Source organism: Etheostoma spectabile, chromosome 1, assembly GCF_008692095.1.
Source record: "Etheostoma spectabile isolate EspeVRDwgs_2016 chromosome 1, UIUC_Espe_1.0, whole genome shotgun sequence".
NCBI lineage: Eukaryota > Metazoa > Chordata > Actinopteri > Perciformes > Percidae > Etheostoma > Etheostoma spectabile.
The window spans coordinates 3,476,782-3,504,650 of record NC_045733.1 but is presented as its reverse complement, the minus strand read 5'-3'; the positions used below and the strand labels follow the sequence as shown (position 1 = coordinate 3,504,650).

General features: G+C 38.1%; 1 protein-coding gene and 1 long non-coding RNA gene across 2 annotated transcripts in view; one reads left to right on the top strand and one right to left on the bottom strand.

The window, feature by feature from the left end:
* LOC116703903 (CUB and sushi domain-containing protein 1) overlaps window positions 1–27,869 on the bottom strand; it is a 199,153-nt gene that overhangs the window by 9,039 nt on the left and 162,245 nt on the right. The window contains exons 54-68 of the mRNA XM_032539380.1: window positions 26,893–27,069; window positions 24,231–24,416; window positions 17,906–18,082; window positions 17,125–17,304; window positions 8,924–9,097; window positions 8,721–8,787; window positions 8,270–8,376; window positions 7,165–7,238; window positions 5,950–6,061; window positions 5,555–5,734; window positions 5,060–5,122; window positions 4,288–4,449; window positions 3,015–3,127; window positions 1,665–1,752; window positions 1,327–1,453 (exon numbers count right to left, since the gene is read on the bottom strand). Coding sequence (XP_032395271.1) covers window positions 1,327–1,453; window positions 1,665–1,752; window positions 3,015–3,127; window positions 4,288–4,449; window positions 5,060–5,122; window positions 5,555–5,734; window positions 5,950–6,061; window positions 7,165–7,238; window positions 8,270–8,376; window positions 8,721–8,787; window positions 8,924–9,097; window positions 17,125–17,304; window positions 17,906–18,082; window positions 24,231–24,416; window positions 26,893–27,069 — 1,987 coding nt within the window. The remainder of the gene's footprint in view (window positions 1–1,326; window positions 1,454–1,664; window positions 1,753–3,014; window positions 3,128–4,287; window positions 4,450–5,059; window positions 5,123–5,554; window positions 5,735–5,949; window positions 6,062–7,164; window positions 7,239–8,269; window positions 8,377–8,720; window positions 8,788–8,923; window positions 9,098–17,124; window positions 17,305–17,905; window positions 18,083–24,230; window positions 24,417–26,892; window positions 27,070–27,869) is intronic.
* Window positions 936–13,110, top strand: LOC116688684 (uncharacterized). The gene is made up of 3 exons (XR_004331842.1): window positions 936–948; window positions 2,040–2,045; window positions 13,017–13,110. It is a non-coding gene; the product is annotated as an uncharacterized LOC116688684 (long non-coding RNA).

Below are 27,869 nucleotides of genomic sequence, written 5' to 3'. Positions count from 1 at the left end.
TTGGTAATATTCATGATTGTAGGATGTGTAAAGGCCTTCCCTTTTAAAGTGTTTGTCATTTATTTGTGACCTTTAAAGTACACATCCAGTCAAGCAACGGATTAAACAAACTACATTTATTCAAGACTTTGAACAACTCTCTGCAAACACATTTTAGCTCCTAGCGTATGGAAACTGCCAAGGTGTCATGGTTGGTAAGCGCAATGCTACTCTAACGGCTGACACTTGTATCCTGCCAAGTTGTCTGTGCTGCAGCAGGGCTGTGCTTGCACTTCTGATCACCAAAAAAAGCAGTCTATAGCCATGTGCCTCTGCATTTGCACATTCAATAAATTAGAGCCGTGTCTAAAAATACAGAAGGTAGTTTTGTAGAAGTAAACTTAAAAAAGGTTATACTATTGGGTAGTACTATATTATTATTTAGATTTTTGTCCAACAAAACCTGTCGCTTTAAAATACTTTAAGTGCAGGTACAACTGATAAATAGAATTGGTAAACTGTGCACTAGTGCTCATATTTATCAAGCATCTCAGAATCATTCCTAGGAATTGTGCTTGACCTTTCCTACAAATTAGGACTTAGGAGTTATTTAGTAAGATTTGGATACTCAAGTTTTCTTTTAATGGATGCTTTAAGAGTTGAATAATTACCTCAGTAAAAGACCACTGTTATATATATTGTTGCCAATAAGTTTAAATTACAACATCTTGTTAATGGAGTTTTGCAAATCTTTTATTTGTTTTTGTTTATTAATTCAGCTGCCACCTACTGTAAACTCCTAACCAGCTAGAACAGTTCTGCATACCTCCTTAAACCTGAAAACGTAGGATGACTTTCCAAGGTTAATAAAGTTTTTACTCCAAAGATTTAATGTTGCACAAAAAGTGCAACAGAAATATTGTTAGGACTAATTTCCTGGAGAAACCGTTTTGATAAATGTTAAATACAGTTTTGCTGCCAGCCCCTCAGAATGAGACAAACATTTAGCAATAGGAAGACATATGGTAATAAGGCTTTCATCACCAGGAGCCTTAGGAGACTGCAATACAATGCAACCCAAAGATACACTTAAAATAAGTTAAGCGGGTGTTTCAAAGAAACATATAAAATAAATGGCATAATTTGGGAATAGTGTTGCACTGAAAAAATAAAACATTCAAACGCACTGAAAACATGAAGTTGTGTTTGCATCAGTAAATAATCCAAGGTTGATATTTTCTATTATTTATTTATAAAGTGAATCTGTTAAAGATCAACAATGCAAACACCTGTTTTGTATTCTAGTCTGTTGGTTGTCTGTTTTTAACTCTTGAGGATCTTGCATACCTGTGCTTGTAGAGGTAGAAGGCAAATCCAGACAGGATGAGGGCAAAGAAAGGAACTAAGATGGCTGCTGCCACAGAGCTGCTGTTTGTGTAGGGGTTGGATGGGTCCATTGCCATAGTTACAGGGCCTGGGGGGACAGACACAGATAACCCACACATGCATGAACACCCTTTTGAGCATGTGTAATTGAGGCTTTTGTATCATTAGTCTGTGTACTTGAGACCTGCTTCTCATGTTTACTCAGTCTGAAATTAAATGAATTTGACACTCTTTGACTGAATATTTTACTTCCACTTTCAGTTTGACGTTTTTTAATAGGTTCTTACAGATAGACCTACCTTGCCTTGTCAGATGGAACTTGCCAAAGTCTTTACTGTGGATGTGCCCCTGGTAGACAAAAGTTTTCTGGTCGGATTCTGCAGTAACCTGAAAAACAAAGCATTCAGTGTTCAGATTGTAGTTTGATCTTAGATAAAAGGTTATACACTAGCCTTCAGGAGGGGCGCTTCATTCACCCTGATTTCCTAAATTAGTATAGTTTAAAATAAACTCTTTGAATCAACAGTGAGATACTTTAAATGCTATTTTTGCAATGAAGGATTAAGTGGTACTAAGTGGTAGGTTAAGTTAAGGTACAAAGCCCTGCAGAATAAAGTGCCAATTTGACATAGGAGTAGTACAGTGGATGGTCTTCAACTCAACCAGAAGCACAGCAGGACGTTCCTGTCTTCTCCACTTATCAACAGTATCTCTTCACCTTCTGTACTCTGGTCTTGCCCTCTCTACTTCTCTTCCCTTCTCCACCATCTCTTATTTGGAGTCTGAAGCAGCAATGTTTTACCCACAAATCGACAATTGGAATTTCATTTTCTAACTGTAAAATGATTGGTTTTTGGAATCACAACTCAGCAATTACCAGCCTGACTCTTCTCCTCCCTCATGCTTTCTGTCATTTGTAACACGATCAATTGGCTGTCTATGTTCCTCCTTCCTTCTTTCTTACAGCCTTCTTTCTTTCATCCCTGCCTGCTACTATTTTTTTTTACAATCTCCCTACTCGGTTCCTCCTCACTCATTCCACCTCCTCTCCTCTGCCAGCAAGTCAAACGGGATCAAATTTTGAATCCATACTTAAGTTAGACATGATCATTTTTAAATATCACATAGAATTACCTAAAAAGTCTACATGGAACATGAAAGCTGACTTTCTGTCTTTCTTTTTTTCTTTTTAAACACTCTTACATTCACTTATTCTCATAGATTTGCAGTCTAAAGAAAACACCATTTATGTACGTCAAAGATAAATTATGATTACAAAGATCAAATGTGCAATAAATTCACAATATCTAAGCCCAAGATTTGTGGTTTTATATTAAGTTACATGCTGGAACTATTGGCCAGGCCAGTAACGTCCTGAAGTCTTTGCGGGAAGCCTTGCAACCTCAAAATGCAACCATGGAGCAAAAGCTTCTTTGTGAACAATATCATTTACTCTATTTGACATTTTTTTTAAAGATGAAAGTCAGCGTTTATTGTATTTCAAATTCTGTTTTACTTAACGTGACTGCGGATTTGTCTGGAATTGAAATACATCTCTATTGCAAGACCATTATTAATAAAGAAATGTGTAAAAGTAACATTCATTTTTAAATGTTTAATATAGAAAAATGAGAGGAAGTGTGTCTTACGTATCCATCCACAGCCCAGTTGTCATTTTTAAATTTGCTGTAGTAATGCTCCGTCGGCCCCTTTACCTGGTAGACCTTCAACAACAGCTGGTTTTCCTCTGACTTGTAGGTACCTGGACAAATAGATACATATATAGAAAGATATTGTTTTGGAGGTGCAAAAGAAAGGATTTGTGTCTGAACCTGGTATAATTTAAATAATAATAGTAAATTAAATTCTAATTTGTGTTGGCACTTGGCAGGAAAAAGAGAAAGATAGAGGTGCAGTGGGAGGTTGACAAACAGAAATACAGACAGACAGAGTGGTAGGCAAACAGACAGACACAAAACAAAGCAGACACCTTGACATTTTAAATTATCATACTCTATTTTCACCTGACACATTAGTGGGGAGAAAATGGCATTTGCCCTTCAGCTACATGTCTCTACTTGTTTAACTATAGTGCCAACACAGAAATGGTTGCTGTTCAATATGACGAGTCCATGTAAGGGAAATATCACAGATTGAAAATAAAATCATTTTATACGTTGCATTTAGCCCTTACCTGCAGAAAATATTTAATGACCCCAGGATCAAGCTAAAACCATTGTTGTAAAATTATGTAAAAATGTAAAAACCCGATGATGTCATTGGGGGCCCACAGCTTTTCCCGGGGTTGCTTGACGTTTATTTTGGGGGTTTTTTCACTCAAGATGAGTTTTAAACTATTTTTTAACTCCCACCCCTTTTCATCATATACCCCCTACTTTTTAAAAGCTGGGCACAAGAGTACTGTTGTGGGAGGTTATGTTGTTCAGGTAATAGTTTGGCCCTTCAGACTGGTGTGGTAATTCTGCAGATGTATTGGTGTAGAGGGGCAAAGGCACACAACTTGTCAAGCGGCTCATAATTCCAACCAGTGTCCCTCCATGATATATTATTTAGTGGATTAAAGCTCTTGCAAAAAACCCTTTTTTCTGCCTTGCTGACTGTGAATGTTTATAAAAATGTGTGTACGTACTTAGGTGCAATATATAAAATTGCGTAAATTTCAATATAGATATCAGTGATGTTTTGCTAATAAGTGTGAATGAAAGCTTGATTTTTTTCAGCTCGTGTGTATTTACACCTACAGTAGAGCATCTGACCGTGTTATTTACATTGCATTTAAAGTCTGCAAATCTTCAACATCTGGAATGTGATTGCTCCTTTTCTGTCTAACTGAAAACAAAGGTGGTGTTACAATGCTCCTTTTCCATTTATTGTAGGTGTTTTGTATTCCTCATTTTTTACCTGACAGTCTGATTGACACTCCGCTGGTTTCCAGTAATGTGACGTTGACTCTGCCGCTGGTAGCGTTGAACCCAGTCACTGTAAATGTGGTGGCTTGTCTTTTTCCTAGATACTCGTAAAAACCGCTCCACTCAGAGTTAGGAGAGAACACATCCACTGGAACTGTAATGGAGACACAGAAACAAAAAAATAAATGGAAAGCTTGATAGACTGTTTTTTTTTAAATAAAAAAAACAAAAGAGCTGTAAGCAATGTCACCATTTCCTCAAACCATGCGATTGTCTTAGTTTAAAGGGTCAACTTTTTTACACTTTTATGTGGGAAATATGAATTATTCAAAACTCAACAGCTTTAGTATTTTTGCAAAAAAGTTTGTATTGTCTCATTTCACTGGCTACCTCTAAATGCATATATTGATTATAAAATCTGACTTCAAACTTAAAAGGCATTACATGGTATTGCACCTGAAGATTTTCACTGATTTATTTACTTTGTCTAAGTCTTCATCCTATAAAAATAAAATAAGACTGCTTGTTGAGACGGAAGACCCTTGTAGTAAAGATTACCTACAACCTCCTACCAAAGTAGCCATCCAAATAATTAGTGAAAATCCAGTTCATTACAAATCAGTATGATAAACAGTATTTCAACTTGAAATACAGAAAAAAACAAGCTGCCAATGAAATGGGCAAGTGCCATAAGTATACAGTATATACAGTACATCTGTGGTTTTAGTACTACAATGTGTGCTGTATCTGTTTATTCTTCATACCTCGAATCTTGTTCTTCTGGACATCCGACTCTCCTCTGCCTTTGGGATTGACTTTCACTCCAACTGAAACATGACCGCATTACTTTTAGTTTAGCTCACTTGATGGTTAAGTTTATTGACAGTATATTTGGTATAGATAGGATTAGATGACAGGACTTAGAAAATATGGTCGGTAGTTATTAATGTACAGTACACATTTGTCAGTTTTGGGGTTTTACCCACAAAAAGGAACCAAATTGTTTTTGTGTTCATTCATAACCATATTCCCAGCTATTTGCCCCTTGTCTTTAAGACCAGATCAAGCCATGAGTATGTGATTTAAAAGAAAAAACATGGTACACCTTAGGCTGATTTACGAGAGCATAGCAATAATATCAGGGAGATAATCAGTATTTATCTCAAACCAAATGGGATTATGACATCCAGTTAAGGTTCTAGGCTCAACATCAGCCTATTTTATATGAGCAGTGCATTGATAAGATAGGATCTGAATACCTTTACAGAGCGGGGGTTTGCCCGACCATCTCGCATCACTTTTGCAGGTTCTGTGCTCTGATCCCCCAGCCAGATAGAAACCATCTTGACAGGTGTAGATCAGCGTATATCCCAAGGTAGGCAGGTCCATAGATCTAACATCTACATTACTGGGGGTATCTGGCTGTCTGCATGAATGGGCTGAGTGACAGGGAAGAGGAATAAACACAGAGTAAACACTGACATTGTGCTCTTCTTTATAAAACCAAAAAAAGAATTGAGTAAAATGCAACATGCAACAAATAAACATCAACAGAAAACTCAGTAACAACTAAACAGATGAAATAACCAAACTATGGTAAGGACTAATAATACTGGTTGTACACAGAGTACTAACAGACATATGTAATCCTTACCAATGCACTCAGGTTGAGTTCCACTCCAGGTTAGGTTTTCTAGGCACGTTCTTGTAGTGGAGCCAATGATGTGATAGTTCTTGCGACACTTGAAGGAAATCTTACTGCCAACCTACATGATGTGAAAACACAAAAGAGTCTTCTTTATCCACTGTTGACCCTTTAACTTCTTAAGAGCTGCCACACTCAGCATGAGGTAGTTATCATTTAATTTGAAAAAAACAACAACTTTACTGACCACTTAAAGCTAGGGCAAAAGGCTCACAGCTATGACTAATTCAACTTCATGTTTACGTAGCTAACTAGAGCCTTGAATCCCAGTATGTCATCTCATCTCAAGTCGTCACAGTTTGCAAAGAACACAGGACGGTAATTCTCATAGAATTGTTGCTATAAAATGGCATCAGGATCTCGATAATCGGAATGATTGACTAGTACTCGTACAGGTTACTGAATGAAGTGTGTCCATAAGCCCGTGGTCCTCTGGTCGGAGGAGATTAGGACAGAAAGGAGAGAGCTGAAGGAGAAGGGCTATATATAGTTTTTTTGCCTTTTACAGAAAACTGCATACCCTAGCTCACTTCCAATTCTTTAAATCTAACCAAACGGGGAACAAAAGTAAACACCTACATTTATCATTTTGTCTCTTTTAGTGAATGTAATATTGTTAGTCCTACATGATGTGGGTGGTAACCCCCTCCTCTCTTTGAAGAGATGTCAGGGGAAATATGATCTGTGGATAATATCCAATTATCCCTCCACAAATTGAAGGATTTGTGTGTTTGCTTAAATTCCATTAAGACCAATATATTCCACCAACAGGTTCTTATTTGTGCTCCAGACAGTCTGTTTTCTAATACGAAATAATACATTGCTCTTGTTCATCCATAAAGTCTAACTTTAGAAATCTAGGTACCTCTTTTAACATGCCTTTACTTTTGATCTGCATGTAAAATGTTTGATTGTTCTTGTTTTTCCAACTGAGGAACTTTACAAACTTTAGGCCCGTTGCGTCTCAGATTGAGTTTAACCTACTTACCAACAAAACTCTGCAAGTTACTATTTAATTAATTTATTATTTATTCAAAAAGAATAGAATGCACATCAGTATCTCTAAACTAGTGTTTTCTGACATGTTTAACTTGTATAATTAATATGATTTGAAAGATTAAACAGTAGTTTACCACGTATACAGTCAACTGATATATTTCTTACTTGAAAGCCCTGGCCCATGACTGGGATACCATAGGCTGGAGTTCCTGGGTCACGACAGTTGTTGAAGGCTGGATCTACAACACACACACACACACACACAACACACACACACACACACACACACACACACACACACACACCCACACCACACCAAACACACCACACACACACACTGAGCATTATATGCATTTACGTTTTTATAACCAATCTCCAAGTCAAAGAAGCATTCTGATATTTATACGTGCTGCAAGCTTGACAATGTTCTCAGCACAGACATTCAGCTGCAGTACAGTGCATGTATCATCAGCTTTTAGATCCAGTCTACTGAGATTAGCATAGTCCAGCTAGTACATTATCAAAGTATTAGCTCAAGTATTAAAACTAAGCATAAATAATATTTCGTGAGTTCATCTGCAAAGTAACCTGTAGGTACAAGAGTAAGTTAAGTGCAGTAAGTAGGAAGGAATTTCCCTCTGAAACGTAATTAAGTAAAGATATAACGTTGCACATAATTCTAAAGTTAAGTATAAGTACTGCAAAAATGCAATACAGTGGAATATTTGAGTAAATGTTGTTTCCACATCAACTAAAGCTTCTACTACTTAAAATAATTTGGAGGAAAAAATCATAACGTACAGCAGCAAAAAAGTTACAACCTAAATTTTACATTAAATAAAGGGCTGCTTTCCAAGATAAAATCCATAGAAATCCAATGCTGACATCAAAACTACACGTGATCTATTGATTAGATAGTATATTCAGCTCAATCTGCACAGGATTACTAATGCTAAAATGTGGACGTTCCACAATCTTGTTTCCCAATAATTTCACACAATTTTATTCATAACTTGATGGAATGTTTTTCTTTGCAGTAAACAAGATGTCTGTTCCCCGCAATTATGGAAAAAGTGTAATGTGTAATATTTCAGAGACTTCCATAAACATTCTGCCAATTTATGAAGGTTTTTCTATGTGTGATGCGTAAGAGCGTTGATGGTTATGTATTCACTATTTCCTTTAAAACATTTTGAAAATTGACACATACACTCGCAGTGTGTTTGAGGGCAAAAGGTATTTTGTGTTCTTGTGGTAGTCTTTTAAATACCTATACAGGCTGGTTGTTTGCCACTCCAAATTCCATCAGCTTGACAGACTCTGGAGGCAGATCCTACTAGCAGGTATGGGGTATGGCAGTAGAACCTGACTTCCGACCTGCATGGGAAAATAAATATTTAAAACATGTTTATTATGAAGCACATGCAGTAAGTATTAAGTTATTATCAACACCATCTTTATGAATCAATTTCAGTTTACCACAGCAAATGTCACAATCCTGTTTGAGTGATAAAATGTTAGTTGGCATACGGTATAGTTATTAAAAAAGCCATATACAGGGCAGCGACAAAAATTCCGCCACAGCAGTCCGCCACAAAATTAGTACTGTAATTTTAATGAAGATTTAACATTTCTTTGTGTTAATATAAACCTATCATAAACGAACATGAGAAAAACAATGTCTAAGTTTACGTCAGTGATTGCTATATCTAGCCACTGACCTGTAAGAGAATATGTTCCCCTCTCTGAATCCACCTCCAGGAGAGCCAGGATCGCCACACAAGACAGCTAAAATGAGACAACAGATACAGTTAGCACTTCTTCTCTGTTTAAACTGATAACATTAGTGAAAGGGAAACAGTGATGCACATCAGCTAAAGCTACTAATTGGCAGTTTACAGGTAGAGAAGGCCAGCTAACTTACGCAAACACTGTGGTACGTCTCCGGTCCACGTCCCGTTCCCCTCACAGGTTAACACAGCAGGAGTGGACAAATGGTAACCATGGAAACAACTGTAGCTGACACTCGAGCCCCATGAATGGTCGGTTCCTTCCACTTTTCCATGGTGTACTTGAGGAGGAGTTCCACACTGGATCACTAAACCCCCCCCCACACACACACACACACACACACACAAACACGTATACACACACACACAGGATATCATATAATGTACATTAACACAGCTCAAAAGAAAACATTGTAGTTTACTTTTTATGAATGCACACTGACACTGCTCTTACACTGTAGCTAGCAGTACAAAACAGCTACCTGTAGTTTTAAGAAAAGTATGCCAGTGATGGCTAAATACAGTGACAATGGGATATTCATACTTCATTTGATTGCTTGCTAAGATCTGCAATTTTTTAGAGACAAATAAATTAGCTTCTAATTGGAGATGGTCCAATACCATTTTTTGCTTCCCGATACCAATTCTGATACCTGAACTTGCATAACGGCCAAAACAGAGTACTGATCCGATACTGATCGCTACTGATCAGTGTGTCTTGTTTTTTTTTTTTTTATAGTTTTAACAACTTTATACTACTATTTCTGTATGGATGTGATATCATTTTTATCTTTGTTGTTGGTCTGGCTCAGGTTAAACTCTCAAACAATGGATGTCACATAACTTTCTTTTATTATGCAGTTTGACAGTCAGTTATAATGGAAACAACATAAATAAACTACATAACGTAGATTCTCTTTAGAGCTTTATTCTGTGGTATCGGATCAGTGCATAAACTCCAGTATTTCCTGTACGATACCGATATTGGTATTGTATTGGAACATCTCTACTTCTAATAAGACTGCTACTTATGCACTTTAGACTTGTCCCTGGTGGATATGTAGCCCTGAGATGTGGAGGATATTAACCAATGATTAATACAATACTCTTTTCTAGGAAAAAATTGGAATTAGACAAATACTTTTAGATACTTAAGTTTTCAGTCATGTCGAGGCTGGTGTCACACCCAGCATGCATCAGGCAAAATGCAGGAAAACACCACATTGTTCTGACCAACAATCTACTCCCTGTGCTTACCCTCTCTTATCACTGATATACAGTAAATAAAACGTGCTTCCTATGAGGGATTTCCAATGGTTTATGACAAGATGGCTGCATATGGAAGGCATGACTTTAAGTGTAAACAAAGAACAAAAACCGAAGCAAAACCAGCAGACAGCTGAGATCCCCATATGGACATTTACTGTCTTAACACAGTAGATGAAACTGTGGTCATCATATGGACTGCAAGTTTTTGAAAGGGCATTTGGGGTTTTGCATTGTCTGTTATGGCATTTCTTCTTTGGGAGAGAATTGTGATATTCTTTTACTCAACTCTGTTAACTTAAATGCTGGCAATATTATACACAAGAAAACCTTTTTATCAACCTTCTTCTTTTGAAACACTGTCCTACATTGGGGGATTTTAAGAAGAAATACATACTTGAGACTCACTACGTGGGCTTGCTATTTATGTAATGCTAACAATTCATACAAATATACAGCTACTGGAAAATGCTTGTGCAAATGTACTGTATTTATATGGCACTTTTCTGGTCTTAACGACTACTCAAAGCGCTTTAACATCGTACAGAAACCATTCACCATTCACACACATTCATACACTGTGGCTAAGACTGCCGTACAAGGTGCCAACTGTTCAGATAAAAATTCCCACATATTCACAAATTGCGCAGAATCGGGAGCAATTCAGGGTTTAGTGTCTTGCCCAAAGAAACTTCAACATGGGACTGCAGGTTCAGGGACTGAACCACCAACCTTTGATTGGTAGGCAACCGCTCTACCACCTGAGCCTCAACCGCCCCACATAACAATGTTGATATGAAATGGCCCAGCGGATCACATCAATTGATATGCATTAATGGTAGCATCTGTTATATACAGAGAATGGAGACTGTGATAATTCATCGTAAAATTTTAGAAACCCACTGTGTGCACGGACGATTGCTTGATACATGCAAGTGGGTTGTATGAGTATAGACGTCTATGCATATAACTTCATAATACCCTGATCAACATCTGTGTGTGTGCATGCCTGAGTGTGTGTGTGCCTAACGCCCTAAGATAATGATAACCATCTGCATGGTTTCAAACATCTAATAAAGTCGGTGCAATTCTCATCTAACCAGGAGACAGATGGTTTCACGCTCCATTTATCCTGCTATGATGATATACAGTGCACACAAGCATACACAGAGAGAGAAGCAGACAGACACAGATACACAAACAGAAATCACATACGTGCTGCATATACAGTAGATGTAGCAATGACCACATGAAATCAATGTATGGACAAAATACAGTAATATAACAAGTATTGCTTCAACAGTAATACTAAATATACACATCATATGGTCATCTTCTGTCTCCCATTGTTTAATTATTCCCTCGTTCTGTTCTTTTGTTTTGCTCCCTATATTCTTGGTTTTGTTTTTTTCCTCTTTTAATCCCTTGTCTTGTTTGTTTTTTATTGGTTACATTATGACTAGTTATTTGGTTGTAGAAGGAAAGGCAAGGCAGCTTTATTTATATAGCACATTTCAGCAACAGGTCTTCAGCCTTGATTTAAAAGAACAGAGTTGCAGCATATCTTGTTCCAGATATGTGGGGCATAAAAACTGAACGCTACTTCCCCCTGTTGGGTTCTGACTGTGGGGACAGAAAGCAGACCTATCCCAGATGACCTGAGAGGTCTGGGTGGTTCAAAGTGTAGTAGCAGATCAGAAATGTATTTTGGCCCTAAACCATTTAGTGATTTTTAAACTAGCAAAAGTATTTTGAAATCAATTATTTGAGGCACCGGAAGCCAGTGTAAAGACTTCAGAACTGGAGTGATGTGTTCAACTTTCTTGGTGTTAGTGAGAACTTGGGCAGCAGCGTTCTGAATCAGCTGCAGCTGTCTGATTGATTTCTTAAGGAGACCTGTAAAGACACCGCTACAGTAGTCAAGTCTACTGAAGATAAAAGCATGGACAAGTTTTTCCAAATCCTGTTGACACATCAGTCCTTTAACCCTTGATATAATCTTAAGGTGATAATAGGCTGACTTTGTAATTGTCTTAATGTGGCTGTTAAAATTCAGGTCAAAGTCCATGACTACACCAAGATTTCTGGCTTTGTCTGTTGTTTTTAACGTTGCTGTTTGAAGCTGAGCGCAGACTTTTAATCATTCCTCTTTTGCTCCAAAAACAACCACCTCAGTTTTTTCTTAATTTAATTTAAGAAAGTTCTGGCACATCCAGTTTTTAATTTGTTCAATGCACTTAGTTTTTATTTTGGACTATAGTTCCCTGGCAATAAGGTTATGTAAATTCATCTACAAATCTATGGTAACTTATTTTGTTGTTTTCCATAATCTGAGTTAGTGGGAGCATGTAGATGTTAAATAGAAGAGGCCCCAGAATGGAGCCTTGGGGAACTCCGCACATCATATTTGAATGCTCAGATGCATAATTACCTTTTGACACAAAGTAGTCCCTTTTCTTTAAGTAGGATTTAAACCAGTTAAGTACTGAGCCAGAAAGGTCAACCCAGTTTTCCAATTGGTCTAGTGATATGTCTTGGTCGACCGTGTCAAATGCAGCATTGAGATCAAGTAATACTAAGACTGAAATTTTGTCACTATCTGTGTTAAGGTGGCTGTCATTAAAGAATTTGACAAGAGTTGTCTCAGTGCTGTGGTGAGGTCGCACACCCGACTGAAAGGTATCAAAACTGTTGTTTAGTGATAAGAAATGGTTGAGTTGTTGAAAAACTGCTTATTCAATGATTTTACTTAAAAACGGAAGGTTTGATATTGGCCTATAGTTGCTCATTAGTGATATGTCTAGATTTTTCTTTTTTAAGAGTGGCTTGATCACTGCAGTTTTCAGGGCCTGTGGAAAGATACCTTAAAGAAGAGACGTGTTCACAATCTGTAGAAGATCAGAAGCCAAACAATTTAAAACATTTCTGAAAACACCCACTGGTAGAATATCAAGGCAACAGGAGGGCTTGTCTTGGAAAGAGTCATGAGTGCCACTAGGCATGCAGCCTGGACCCAGCACATATCAGTTAATGCTTGCTGGATTTTGCACACAAGCATCCTGCCACAATATCTGGGATTCTTTGGGTCAAGTCAGACACCATGTCTTTGGGAAAACAGAGTATTTTGGTGTTTTTACTGCTTTTTAAATCTTTTACAGCAGAGTCACTGCTTTTTTTAAATATGGCAATAACCTACTATGTCTACAAAAAATGTATAGTCCAGTGATTTATTAGTATCCAAGAGCCACTGCTTATAGTTTCTCTCAGAGGAAAAGCAAGATTATCAGCAGAAATATGCATGCAGAGGCAGGAGCAAGCAGCAAAGCATCTGCACTGTAAGAAGCAGGAAGCATACTGCAATTACCAAAAAAGGTTTGTACTACGAAAAATATTTTTTTTGTAATATTGCACTTTCTAGGCAACTGCTGGGTGCTCAGAGCAGAAAACAAATCAGATGATTAATTCTGGCTTTGTATGTCACTTGTGTCCGGGAGAAGCCTTGCATCTCCCAAAAGTCATCCTTCCATACTCACAAAAGAGTTTCATTTCCCCATGTTATTTTTCTCTATTCTACAATGTGTTCTGCTTGTTGTTAGTCCCATTTTAAAATTGTCACACTTGCACACAAGAAAATGTCAAATCCAGTTTCTTAAAGCATGCTGTTCATCACTTTCCATCAACGACGGACTGGCCATCTGGAGTACAGGGAGTTTACCCTGTGGGCCGCTTGACAATTGGGCCTGATGCAAAGCAAAATATAATTTTTATTTAAATAATCCCAGCCCAGTCAATAATAAAAGTAACCAAGTGCTCTGAGACTGACTGGCCCAGGCAAGTAGACTGAGATTGGGTATTACATCAGTCACCCTCTCTCTCCCAGCCAATGACTTTTGGTCCAGTCCATTCTAACTTTACCTGGGCCCTGGTGGAAAAAGATGCACACACACCCACAGCCACACACACAGACACAGACACAAACACAGAGACCACACACACACACACACACACACACAAACACAAACACACACACACACACAGGTGTTGATGAAAAGTTGAACAACCAATGTTGAATTATTTGTTTGGCGCTGTTACTAGTCAATCATCTCAGCATAGTGAGTCTGAAGGCTGTGGCAGCAGAGATGCGATAGAGCAGAATGAGCAGCCCAGTGACCCTAGTGATACTAGTTATGCTTTTGCTGAAACGTTTCATAAAGTCAATGAAACCTTTCATAAACCAACCCACCACAGCCTGGATGGGGTAGGACATTAAAAACAGGTTGACATGTTACAGAAAACTTTCAAAATGTTAAAGTGATTGTTATGCACCAATGGATATGGTTATTCATTAAATGAGTGCTCAACATTAATAAATTACAATCAATGTAGACTATTTGGGAAATTTGTTGAGCCGTTCTGAGTCAAAACCTCGAAGGCAATTTTTCACTCCCAGTCCGTCCCTGCTTTCCATTGTGTAGCCAACAGCTAATGGAGAATCAAATTCATAATACGATGAGTGTTTTCATAAAGGACTTTGTTCCTAGAGATCAAACTCCAGCTGTCTAAAATTAGAATGAAAACTCTTATTGATTGATATTGATTGATTTAATATTCCTCAACAATAATTCTGCAAGTCTCTGAAGACCAAAAGAACTGCAAAATTTCTCTTTCATTTTCTTTGTCTCTCCCCTGTTGTGAGTAAACTGGATTGGCTTCACATGTCTGGAGGAGTAACTCACCACTGCTTGGATACACACCTTTGCTTTTCACTTACTGTCACTGCGATCACTGATACCCGTTTCTCTGTCTCCACTCTGTTTTTTCTTACACTTTGGTCCCCTGCCTCCTTTCTGTCTTCCTACTTTTTTCCAATCTCTCCCTCCAGCCCTTCTTCTCTTTCTCACTGCACCATTCCTTTTCTTTCTGTCCCAGTTCCAGTCCTCTTTTATCCTTTCTCATTGCTCTTGGTCTCCTTCTTACACCATTACGGCCTTTCCCTCCCTCCCTCTGTCTTTTGGGTATATCTCTCTTGGCACAATTCAGCCAGCCAACATATTGTATGGGCTTAATCCCTTTTCTCACCATGTGTTTACAGGTTTGGGGCAGGTATTGATTTGCCTCTTTTTGTTTCTCCCATCACTTGCTTCCCCTCTCGCTTCTCTGTCACTTTCTCCTTGTAGCTCCACTGATGGCTCATCACATTCTCTGTTTTTCCATTTTCATTCACCCACTTGACTCTCTCTTTTTCCTCATCCCAATTTCTTTCTTTCTTAATCTCTGCATTACTGACTCTTTGCATTTTTTGTGTCTCCTTTCTCTGTTAATGTTTTCTTCAATTCAATTCAATTTTATTTATAGTATCAATTCATAACAAGAGTTGTCTCGAGACACTTTACACATAGAGTAGGTCTAGACCACATTCTTCCACTACACCTCTTCATCTATTTAATTCTTCCCCCCCTCTGTCCTCCCTTTACTTTCTTTCTTTCCCCAATGCCTCCACCTCATTACTTCTCTGCTCTATCTCTATTTATTCCTCACTTGATTCATTCTGCCTGTCAAGCTACACTTTTATGGCTTACAACTCCTCCATACAATACTTTCTGTGTGTGCATGTGTGCGTCTGTGTATGAGGAAGCTGTTGTTCCAAAACAAGTTCAAATGAAAACGTGTGGATTGTTTGAAGTGGGAAAAAACAGAGGGGGCAAAAACATGTGAACAGAGGAAGTAGAACCTACAGAGGAGAAAAGTGAGGTGCAAAGGAGGGTAAAGGGGAAACAAAAGGAAAAGAAACAGAAAGAGATAGGACTAGCAGCATTTTCTACCTGTATCTTGCCACTGTTTCCCATTCTTCCTCATTCCTTCAAATTTGTCCTGCCTGAGTCTTTTTTTCTATCACCTACAGTATCTTTTACTTCTCCGGTTTTACGCTCTCTGCATCACTCTCTGGTTCCCTCTCAGTAGCCTCTCTGCCGGCTTTCTCAGTTTTTTTCATCTCAGTTCAAAGCCTCTGCAACTACAGGAGCCAGCAGGAGATTTTCTGTTTGTGAGAAGAAACGGCAGGGAGGATCTCAGGAAACATTCCCTGTTACTGTTTTTGAGTATTATAGTCTAAACTCTAAATATTGGAATTGTGAAACTCAAATTCATTTTATTTTAATGCATTTCTTTTTTATTTTCCCCTTTGTGTTTGTGAAAAAAAGAAGGGATTCAGGAAATAAACCCTAATTTAACACTGTCATTGTGAGGAGCAATGTTAGTCTTCCCTTGGCCATTTTCTAAGCTAGAGTCACAATCTATTATTTTAGTATGCCAGCTCCCATTAAAATACTATTGTTCTTTTTTAATTTTACCTTTTTTTGTGAAGCATTTTTGCTGCAATTGCACAGCTCTATAACAAAACTGCCCTCGTTATCCTTCATTGTTAAGTACCTTGTTATTAGAACATTTACATTGAGACTTGTCAACTGTAAAGTAAGGATACATTTACACATTAAGATACATAATTAATTTGTGATAGTATATCAATACCAACTCTCAAAATTACTCTTGATAGTTGAAACAAACTTAATTTCTCTTTAAAAATAGAATGGTGTTTGCTAAAGTGTGCTAAAATGTCTCTCTTAGCACAGTTACATATTTTATTCACATAAGAATCACATAACTGAGAATCTTGAATGTTGAAAAATTGACAATAACAAGTTGTAGTAGTAGTTTAAAAGTATATACATATATATATATATATATATATATATATACATTTGTTTTTATGTCTAGTCTTTTCAATGTATATTCATTATTTTTATTTTTCATTAGTTTATCATGTTTGTTCTGTTGTAATTATTTAAAAAAACAAATCAAATAGCATTTATGAAAATAACCAAATTTAAGGGAAGCATATGCAAAATATGTTTTAAAAATCCACTTTTTCTGACTAATATGTATCAAATTATTGCAAGACACATTGTTCACTGACATCCTGTATGAATCTGTGGATCCATCAACAGGCATTATTACTTTGGAAGCAATTATTTATGGAAACAGTCAGTTATTTGGTTTTAGTTGATCTTACCTTTACAGCTGGGCTTGGTTTGGTTCCAAGTCCCATCTTTAGTGCAGCGCAGAACACTGTGTCCAGGGGGTTCCATCAGGTGACCAGGGTTACAGCGGTATGTCACCGTGTGGTTAAAGGCAAACTCACTTCCTAGATAAATCCCATTGGCTACTGGGCCAGGATCTCCGCAACTGATCACTTAAGGAGGAAAGAGATATTTTACAGGACAAGCCAGGAATACGGCATTTAGAGTCTACATCTGTTGTTCCAGCAAACCTGCAGTAGTGTAGTACTGCATAAGGGCAGTAACAGTTTTGGACACAGTAATCTGATCTAATCATTTTACAACAATAACTCTATAACTATAACTCATTGTGCTTTCTGTGCGTTTTCTTGCCGCCGCCTTCATCTCGTCCTCTAACTCAACTCTCTCACAGACTGCTTTTCTTACCGTAACTTTCCTGAAGCTTCTATTCAACCACCCCCCACCTTGTTTTTCCCTTCTTTTCAAACCACTTTCTGGCTCTTTTAGTTTAACTATACAAGTTGAAATCTTGAACACAACAACCTTAGGCATGTAAAGGCTTATACCTGCAATGCAGCAGGTAGCCCAATCCATGCAGAATTTATACTACTCTTGGATCCTTCACAAAAAAAAAAAAACTATGCGCGTAGCAACATTAATACTATTTGCATGTGGCACCATTTTACATAAAACTGACTTCATCCCCTGCTGTTACCATTAATAATAACATAAGTACAAGTAACAGAAGAAGCAATGATATTAAATCTATCTTACCAGTGCAGTCTGGGGGTTGTCCTGTCCATGTCCCATTTGTTGTGCAGTGTCTGGTGGTCAGGCCTGATGTTTTGAAGCCGTCCCAGCATGCATAAGCAACTGAGCTGCCAAAGGTGATGCCATCACTGAAGACAATTCTGCTGTGTGCTGGGGTGCCGGGGTTACCACACGATACAGCTGAGAATTGAGGAAATATTAAACAGCGGGGATTAATCACAGTGATAATATCAGTGGGAGCAATGCTGTCTCACTGTCACTTAAGGCTGATCAGTGGTGGCTGCAATAATGAGCGTATCACTGAAGTCAGCTGGAAGTAACATAAAATATGTCCTTCAGTTAGTGAGGCAGATTAATAACTAAAGGGTGTTGGATTGATTCCCAGCTCTGATTGGCTGCTGTAGAGTATTCCAGTTGTGTGCTAGAGAATGCTAATACATCTACAGCACCCACTCTAACTGCCAAAATGCCAGTGAATAAAGCGCAGAGCCTTAAACTTCTTTAGGAACAGTTGTTGCCTGATTCTGCCGGTATGCAACAGTGTTCTAAAAAAATTGTCATGGCCTATACAATGCGTTGTTAGAATCTTAGGTGTTCCTTTGGGTTCTTTTGGAACAAGTTTTTATTCAAAGAAGTCAAAGCTAGAATCTTTATCCATTTCTTGCTCTCTTTTGTTTTGAACCATTGCTGGTCTGGTAAATTGTAAGACTTGCACCACACAAGAAGGCAGATGGCAAGGGACTAGGTCTCTGGTCCAAACTAGTGATCCATCGATCTTAGTTTGCAGGCACAGCACATTAACAGAAGAGACAGGAATTACAGACAACCACAGCACACTCCACTAATAAGATCATGAACACTGACAGCCTTTAATAATCAAACACCTATTGATAGGATTCATCAGTTAGAGCTCTTTAAAGGTCTGTCCAAGAGTGCGTGTGACAGAGTGTGTGTGTAGGTGGAACACACCATGCATGTGTATGTCTACGGAAGCTTCTTGTTTGTGTCTCTGAGTGTAGTATAGTATACGTGCTGTGAGCAACAGTCTGTATATATGTGTGTGTGTGTGTGTGTGTGTGTGTGTGTTTGTGTGTTTGTGTGTGTGTGTGTGTGTATGGATTGCTTTGTCTTTGTGTGTCAGTGATAGATGTCTCATCCTTTCTGAATCAGCTTTTAACCACTATTAGCTTAATGAAAAACAACTGTAGACAGAAATAAATAATTAGTAGTGCACAAACACAAACTGGCACAGAAGCAAAAGAGACACACACCTTGGAGGTAAGACTAGAGGGCTAGATTTTGATGTTAGTGATTCACATGAAGGCAAACGTTTCAAGACAGTAGAAGTAAAATTAATTATTTCACACAGCCTCAACAACAAACTGTCCACATAATTGGACTACTTTTTAATATCGCTACAGTTTAGAGTCCTGCGTTTGACAGTTCTATATTTGGGGGAGGGTTTCTTGTGTTGAAGGGCAACTACAGTTTTTTTTTCCAACCTGGACCCTATTTTCCTATGTTTTTGTGTCTAAGTGACTGATGGGAAAAACAATTTTTGACATTGGTCCATTATTAAGCAAGATCGTTGTAGTCGGCAGCAGCAAAACAAGCTACAATGTAAGATAATAGGCCAATTCTGAACAGTAATTTTAATATAGTAAAATACACTTCAATCAAAGTCGACAGACCCAAAATAAAACTATGTTTTGGGGTGTCTTTCCACTTTTCCAACCATCACAACTCTAGTTTTGGTTGAAATAAACACATAGTTTACTGATTCACGTGAAAATATGTTGGCTCTATACTCGCTAAAAGTATAGATTTTTTAAAATGGAGTCTGGTGGGTTTAGTGGTAGCGACCTCAGAGCTGTTTCTGGTTAAACAGAAAGGTCTCAAAGAGGTTTTAAAAGATCTATCTCTGTAGGGATCCTTTCCATAACATTGTCAGACACTTGACACCTGTCAGAGGCAAAAACAACACCTTTGTCACCTATTTTTAATTTAGTCTTAGTAAGTTTTAGTCATATTTAGTCATTCACATATGTTTTTTTGCTAGTCAAGTTTTAGTCAAATAAAAGTCTTGTCATTTTAGTCAAGTTTGAGTAAAAAGAGAACTCAATGCACTAATTTCTAACTTTCAATTAAAAACGGCCGACTTCCTGGCGGTTTAGGGTATGGCTCCAATGGCGTTTTATGTACGTCTTGACATGCTATATATGTACCAAGTTTCAAGAGTCTAAGTTAAATGTACTGCAGGGGCTCAACTTTTTTTTAATTTTGTAGGGGGCGCTAGCGAGCCATTTTTGTGCGCCTATTCCTGAAACCTATAAAATATGTAAATTTTCATTTTCAAAAACATTCTGGTGAGTTTTTGAATCTGTTAAGCCCCTCGAAAAGGCAATACATTTGCCGGGAAAAAGAAAGAAAGAATAATTAACGCTGCATCAGCGTTGGACGGGCCCTCGCTAAACTGCGTGGGTCCGGGTTATTGGCTCATGCCGCTCATTGTGACCGTGCGTTTGCGCAACACTCAGACACTGCAAATCATCCCCAATGAAAAGGGAACTCACTGCTGAGTTCAATGAAACCTCAAACAGGACTCTACGTCATACAGTTCAATAGCTGTGAAAGGGGCCGGGGCAAACCTTTACCAATAACAAAGGAAATCTCTGCTGAGTTCATTTATACCTCACATAAGACCTTTCCTTAAATGGGTCACCAGTTAAAAATGGGGCGTGGCTTACAAATAAGGGGCGGTCCAAACCATCACCAATGAAGAAGGAACTCTCCTGAGTTTAATGACACCTCACACAAGACTCTAACTTAAATGGTTCAAATGTTAGGAAAAGGGACATGGTCTGAGTAAGTGGGCATGGTTAAAGTATAGGGGACAGCTCAGTATCACATGTAGACCACACATTATGACTTTCATGTAAATCGGATGAAGTGTGTCATATAAGGCTGATTTCCTGTTGCCAGTGGGTGGCGCTATAACAAAAGTCAATATTGGCCTGTATATGTCGTCAGGCTGGGGGTCTGTTGTACAAAAGTAGAATGAAAATATTCAGGACAACTGAAAAAGTGCAGCTTGACTTAGTTGCACGTTTGCTGAGCCTGGATGAGAAGGTGAAGCTATGTCAAGCCAGGTGTAGACAGCTGGGATAAGTGCACGTTCAAGGCTTTTTTTAAATAGATCATGGTACTGATCACAGATTTACTCATGCAGAAATGGAGAAGACACATGCGGCATATGTTTCATCCAATGAGCAGCAGCTTCTAATAGAAAGTAACAAGGAGGTGAAGCACATTTGCAAAAAGGGAAATACGGCTGTTATCAAACAGACAGAAAAAGCCAAACAGACTAAAACGGACGGATGGTTTTATTGCTGTATCTGTTTTTATTTGCTAAATGTGCTGGTTTTACTGTAAAGTTTCTTTGAGTAGCCTACCATGTAAAGCACTATGAAAATAAAATGTATTATTTAGCCTACTTTGCCTTTAAAGTGAGCAGAGGGAATTAATGTTCCTCAGGAAATTTACCCTAATGACTAGGCTTGATTTTAAACCCTTATTCACAGTGCGAGAACATGTTTTACAACCATATGCACAAATCTCTATAAGCTATGTCTAATCCAAAATATCTTTGTACAATTAACTAGAAAAATATTTTTTTTGTTCTCCCAAGCTCCAAGCTGACAAGTGACAGCACCAAAATAAAAAGATTAAGAAGCATTGTGGTGTTCCCTGTGTGATGAATGTATGCTACACTATATACGTATATAGGCCAAGTTATTGGTCTAGTGATATGAGACTAATTGAGCAGGTTATGAAACCAAAGTAAGCCAAATAATACCAAATAAAAAACATTAGGCATACATATTAAGGAGTAACACAAACTATCCTTTATTAGAGAAGGCCAAGCAACAAGAAAATGAAATCATTAATGTATTGGTCTCTGACCAGTCTGCCATTAATGTCATCTGGGAATATAGTGGCATTGTCCCACTTAATCTCCGGAGAGCGTCCTTTATAAACATGAAGCTGCATACACCAGCTCTAGAAGCCTCCACCTAAAGAAGTGATCTGAACCTCCGGCCCATTAGCCCACCACCCACAGCTGGGTGTGTTGCAACCATTTATAACCGCCTACAGCCTGAACACTACCGATCAAAAATCCAAACTTGTGCCACTTGCACTGGTGATGTCTCCATAAAATAATAGTAGTTAAAACAAAATTGTCAAAGGGCATGGTGTAATAAACGTTAAACGAATAACGTTAAATTTATTTTGGATCAGGGAAGCATGATTTAACATGAGACTCCAGGATTAATCTTAGCCTGGCTTTGGCTCTGGAGTAGACTAACAGCAAAGAATAAATCTCCGTGGGAAATTTCAAGCAGATATGAAAATGTACACTATAGTACCAGCCACTTTCTCACTCATCGCTAAACACTCAAAACAGCCGCCACGCCACGCCTGCACCATTGACGAAAAGTTTTTCTTTTCATAACTTTGCATCCTTAACTTTAGATGATACAGACTGCATTACAAGTTGATCCCATGAAATCTATAGACGGAGTTTGTTGAAGTACAGCACCTTGACTTTTAGGCCTACTTACTGTTACCACTAGGGTGAAGTATATGTCGTCAGGGTTGGACACTGATGACTTTTGAAAAGTTTTGAGCTAATTGGACAATGTACACTCAAGTTACACCCATTTCCTGTTTCGATGGCGAAACGCACAAAATGGCCTCCCTGCCACGGCCATGCCCTATGACAAAAAGTTTTTCTTTTAATAACTTTTCATCCCTAAGGTCTTAAGATGGTACACACCAAATTTGAAGTTGATCGGATGAAATCTCTAGGAGGAGTTTGTTAAAGTACAACATGGAAATGGCCAAAATGCACTAATTTTGAACTTTCAATTCAAAAATTGCGGACATCCTGTTGGGCTTAGGGTATGGCTCCAACAGCGTTTTATGTATGTCTTGACTTGCTACATATGTGTACCAAGTTTCGTGAGTCTATGTTAAACATACTGCAGGGGATCAGTTTTTTTTAAATTATTTAGGGGGCGCTAGCTTGTGCGCTTATTCCCGAAACCCTTAAAATACGTACATTTTCACCAGACTTGATGCAAGCACCAATATTGGTGAGTTTTTGAATATGTTAACCCAACAAAAAGGCAATTTATTTTCAGGAATAAAGAATAATAATTCCTTCAGTTTCAACAGGGCCTGTACTGCTTTCGGAAGAAACATATCTAAGTAGTTATGTTCCACAGACTGGCATTAACCTTTCATATAAATCGGCAGATGAAAATCATTTAACAAAATATATAGCATTTTCGCAGTCAAATATATGGTTTAACATTAAATAAAATGTTTTATGTTTTTCAGTATTCTATCCTTGGCGTTACTGGTGGTGTTTTGAGTCACAGCCACACATAATATAGAGGAGTATACTAAAACTAAATACTAAACTATGACTCATTCTTCTTCCCCCTATCCACTTAAATTACTGCTAGAACAACTAATCTATCACACTGAATCTAAAATCAGTGTCAGAGTAGAATTAAGTGAATGTCAGCAGTGTTTTATTCGGCCTACCCAACATAGTTGGAAATAGGGAAGGTAACACAGGCAGCAGCTTGGCATTCCAGTGTCTCTACAGCACTATAGGGACCCACTTTAATTTCCCCTAAACCTCCATGGGTTTAAAGTGTCTTTGAAAATTGCTGTTGTATAGAACACACTTTATCACCACAGCACTGTGGAAGATCCAGCTTAGTCAGTTAGGAGTGGCACACTTCAATCCTTTGTATCTGGGCCACACTGATATAAATATGGATGCACACAAACTTAAATCTTTATTTTTTTTGTACAAACTGCTACTTCCATAAACCGATTACATTAAGTGAATTTTTCCTGTTGAAAGACAATTGTGAATTTAGTTTATTTTGTATTTTTTGAATGTATATACAAAGCAAAGATTAAGCTGCTTAACTTTGGAAGCTGTGCTAAATTATTTTCACATAACATGCCGAATAATTAGGTTGATATGCCACAAACCTGGGTTTATATAGAACAAATAAATATTTTTTCTTGAGAAAGAATTCCCTGCTTTGACATTCAATACTATACCAAGTGCTATGATGGAATTAATAATGTAAATAATAATAATGTGAAAAATTAAGGTGATTTGTTTTCTGTTTGAAGTGTGAGTTGCAGTAGGAGTCTAGGGACTTTTGTTTCATCTTTCAATTTTCACGTAGTCACTTAAGTAGTTACGTAGCCAAATAACATCTTTGCCACACTTCCCCACCTTGACAGACCGGCTGTGTGCCGCTCCAGGTGCTGTTGTGAAGGCAGGTCCTTTCGGCTGAGCCAATCAGATTATATCCCGCCTCGCAGCTGAAACGCAGCAGGCTCTTGGTTTTAAATTCTTCCCCGCCCAGACGGGCACCGTGGGGAGGGATCCCTGGGTCTCCACAGATTCCTGGAGTAACACCTATTGCGAGAAAAAAGACATTAAGTTAATGTACCACACATACACAAACAGCCACACAGGTCCACACACCATTGAAGCAATTAAGGACCCCCACAAAGTCCTGAACTGATGAGATACAAACATAGAAACACACATGCAAGAAAAATCCCAATACACTCAATACAGCTAATGTGAAACCCCAGCTGCAGTCAAGTTATGTCCATTAGTCTCCCAATAGGTTTTAGTGATTTTATGTAAGTAAACAGTAAAACACAGAGCAAGAGGTTGTCTCTTACTGGGGCCACATTGCTAAAAATATAATGTAGGCGTGCATTCACACTAAAGGTCAACCACATCAACTAAAAAGCATTTTGTCATCTTCTAACTTCTGTTGCAGAAAATGCACAAATATTTTACGTCTACTCAGTTTTTCATATACAGTGACACTGACACACACATATACGTATATACCCACACACGCACACTTTGTAGAACTGAACTTTGTGTTTAGGCTATACCAAATTTTTTAGCATTAAAAGCACTGAGCGTGTCACAATTTTAGCAGCTTAAATTCCATTGGTAGGGATTTGTGAGTTTAACAGGGTACAGTTCCAAATGGAGCGCCTTGCATGTCAATGAGGTCTTCAGCTGCAGGATGGATTCTGCCCTGCTGAGCGTTCTGTTTTGAGGCCAGCACAGTAAGCTTATTGCTTTTCAGCTATTGAGACAGTTGATGCTGAGTTTGGAAATTATTAGTTGTAGTGTTGTAGTGTTGTGGGATCTGCGTAAGCCTACTGTATAGCAGCACTTACAACCTGAGGAGTAAACCAGGACTCTTCCACCTTATTTCCCCTGCATGTTTTTTACACATGCAGCTAAAGCCGTTACATACGGTACAGTATGCTTATACTAGTAATGAATATATTTATTTCTCTGCATTGTAAATGAATTGATTGCTTTGATAACATTTATTTTATTTAACCTTTATTTAACTAAGAAAACAATATCTTTTTCAAAACACTCTTGGCCAAAAAAGGGCACACTGTTGCAGACACAAAAACAAAACACAATTTAAAGTGCTCATATTATGCTCTTTTTTAGTTTCATAATTGCATTTAGAGGTTGTACCAGAATAGGTTTATGTGATTTAACACAATATTTATATTTTATTCTTTTCACCTTGTGTGTTGAGCTCTCTGTTTTACGAAGTGAAGCTTCTCACTTCTGTTCAATCTTTTGTGGGAGTTGCACATGCGCAGTAGCTAGGTAAGCACTACTAGCTAGTCAGTTGCAAAGTATGTTGGCGTGCTATCAGCTAGGCGAGCATTATAACGTAGGTTACAACGTGACAATAACAGTCATCAACATTTGGGATCAATCAATCAAAACATCTACATTCAGATGTGCCTCCCTCCAATTCCATTAAAAAACACTTTAAATACATCCAGAGACCAGCTCCCAAAGATTCTGATTATTTTGTAACTGATTCCAAGCAGCAGGAACAGCATTCTTAAATGACATATTTTTCAAAATTACGTCCTGGCTTTAGGGACAGATAGTAGGAATAGGTTTAGGTAGCAAAGACAGCAACCTCCATGAACTATTTTAAGGATGTAAATCCGAAGGTAAGATGAAAGCAGACCTAGCATAGCCTATAAAGAGCAAAGAGAATGTTTTGTGCAAAGAAGGGATGCATGGTCATAGAGTGGCTAGTTTTTTTAGTAAGCTGAAAAGTAGGTAATTATAATCAAATAAACTGTACATACAGTTCACTATAGTTTGTTAGTAAAACGTTTAACTGATTATAAATTATAATGTTTCTTCTGGTATGTTATGTTATTTAAGTAGTGGACTAGTTGAAAGTCTTCCACTGTCATCTGAATACAGTCCATTATAACCACTGATCTAACATCAAAAGCAAATCCAGCTGAAGAAGTAAGTGCTATATGGAAATCTGAAATACACAAGGACTCTGACTGTCAATCAAATGTACCTGTCAGTTGTAGTTAGTACCTGCTATTGTCATATAGCACAGTGTAAGCTACATACAGCATTATGCAATATGTTATGATGTAGCAGCAACACACACTGAAGACATTTTTAATACTGACTGGCATGTGTGATATGAGTCACTCTTATTGCACCAGATGGGATAAGACTATTTTTTGACAGCTGAACCAATTTTCTTTTTTGCTCACAAATTAAACAGGTTTCCTTCCTCAAGTCACACAGAGTTTCCTTTTATTTTAAGTAGTGAGTTCTTTTTCTGGTGTTTATTGTACAAACTTCATCCAAAAAGCATTTATTATCATCTCATGATACACGTTTCCCTGTTGCTGGATTATTGCTTTAGATTTAAAAAACACAGCCAACAATCCTCCTGTTTTGAACAGCCAGTATGCAAATGCATGACATGGTTACAGACTTATCTACACTATGTTAGTCTAAAAGCTGAGGACCACTAGACATGCTTCTTTGTAAACCAGTGTGCCTTTACCAGTGCAGTATGGTGGCGGTCCACTCCATGTGCCATCCTCCTGACAGTGGCGGGTAGCATTGCCCACCAGCACCCCTCTAGGCAGACATGAGTACTGCAGTACTGAACCGTATGTCCAACTGTTGGTTCCAGATAATACTGCATTAGGGGGTACACCCGGGTCACCGCAGGAAATAGCTACAGAGAACGTGGGAGATTGAAAGAGAAAGTATTAGTGTGTCTGTGTGTATTTGCAAGACCTTTTTTTTTTAACAACTGTGTTGTGAACTTTAATATTACACAGAAGGTTTCCTTTGCTTAACCCCCTTTTTGGCATTTTCTGGCCTCTACATGATGTAGAGACAGGCCATGAATGTGGAAGGAGAGAGACAGGCGTATGACATGCAACAAATGTCCCCCAGCTGGAATCAAACTGAGGACAGTTTTGTTATGTGGTATGTGCCTTAACCATTAGCTGCACCCCTTTTTATGCCTTTTGTGATTTTGCAATTTATACATACACACATGGTTATACAGAACCCATACTGCTTTGCTTACAGTGTATTGCAGTATTAGACATGCCAGTAAAGCTCATTTTTACAAGTTTAATTGAAATGTCTGAAGAGAACTTATAACTTATCTCAAATCAATTTCACTTAAAGCAAGAGTCTCTCTCTGTCTCCTCTGTGTAAAACACTAGTAGAAACCGTTTCATAGTGTCAAACATCAGTGACATCAGTGGGAAAAAAAATCTTTTTTCTTCAATTTAGGAAAACTCGATGTTTTACAGAGCACATGCTTCTGGAGGACAGAGATATGAAACTGCTCTTGATTTTCTATTTCTGCCAAATGATGGTCCTCCAATATCTCCCCTTACTCCCAGATTGTATTACTCCATCCTCTCCTCGCCCCTCAGTCATAACCCCTCTCCCCCCAATTTTCCAATAAGACCTTGTTTCTCAAATGTAATGCTCGATGAACAGACACCAGCGTCTCAC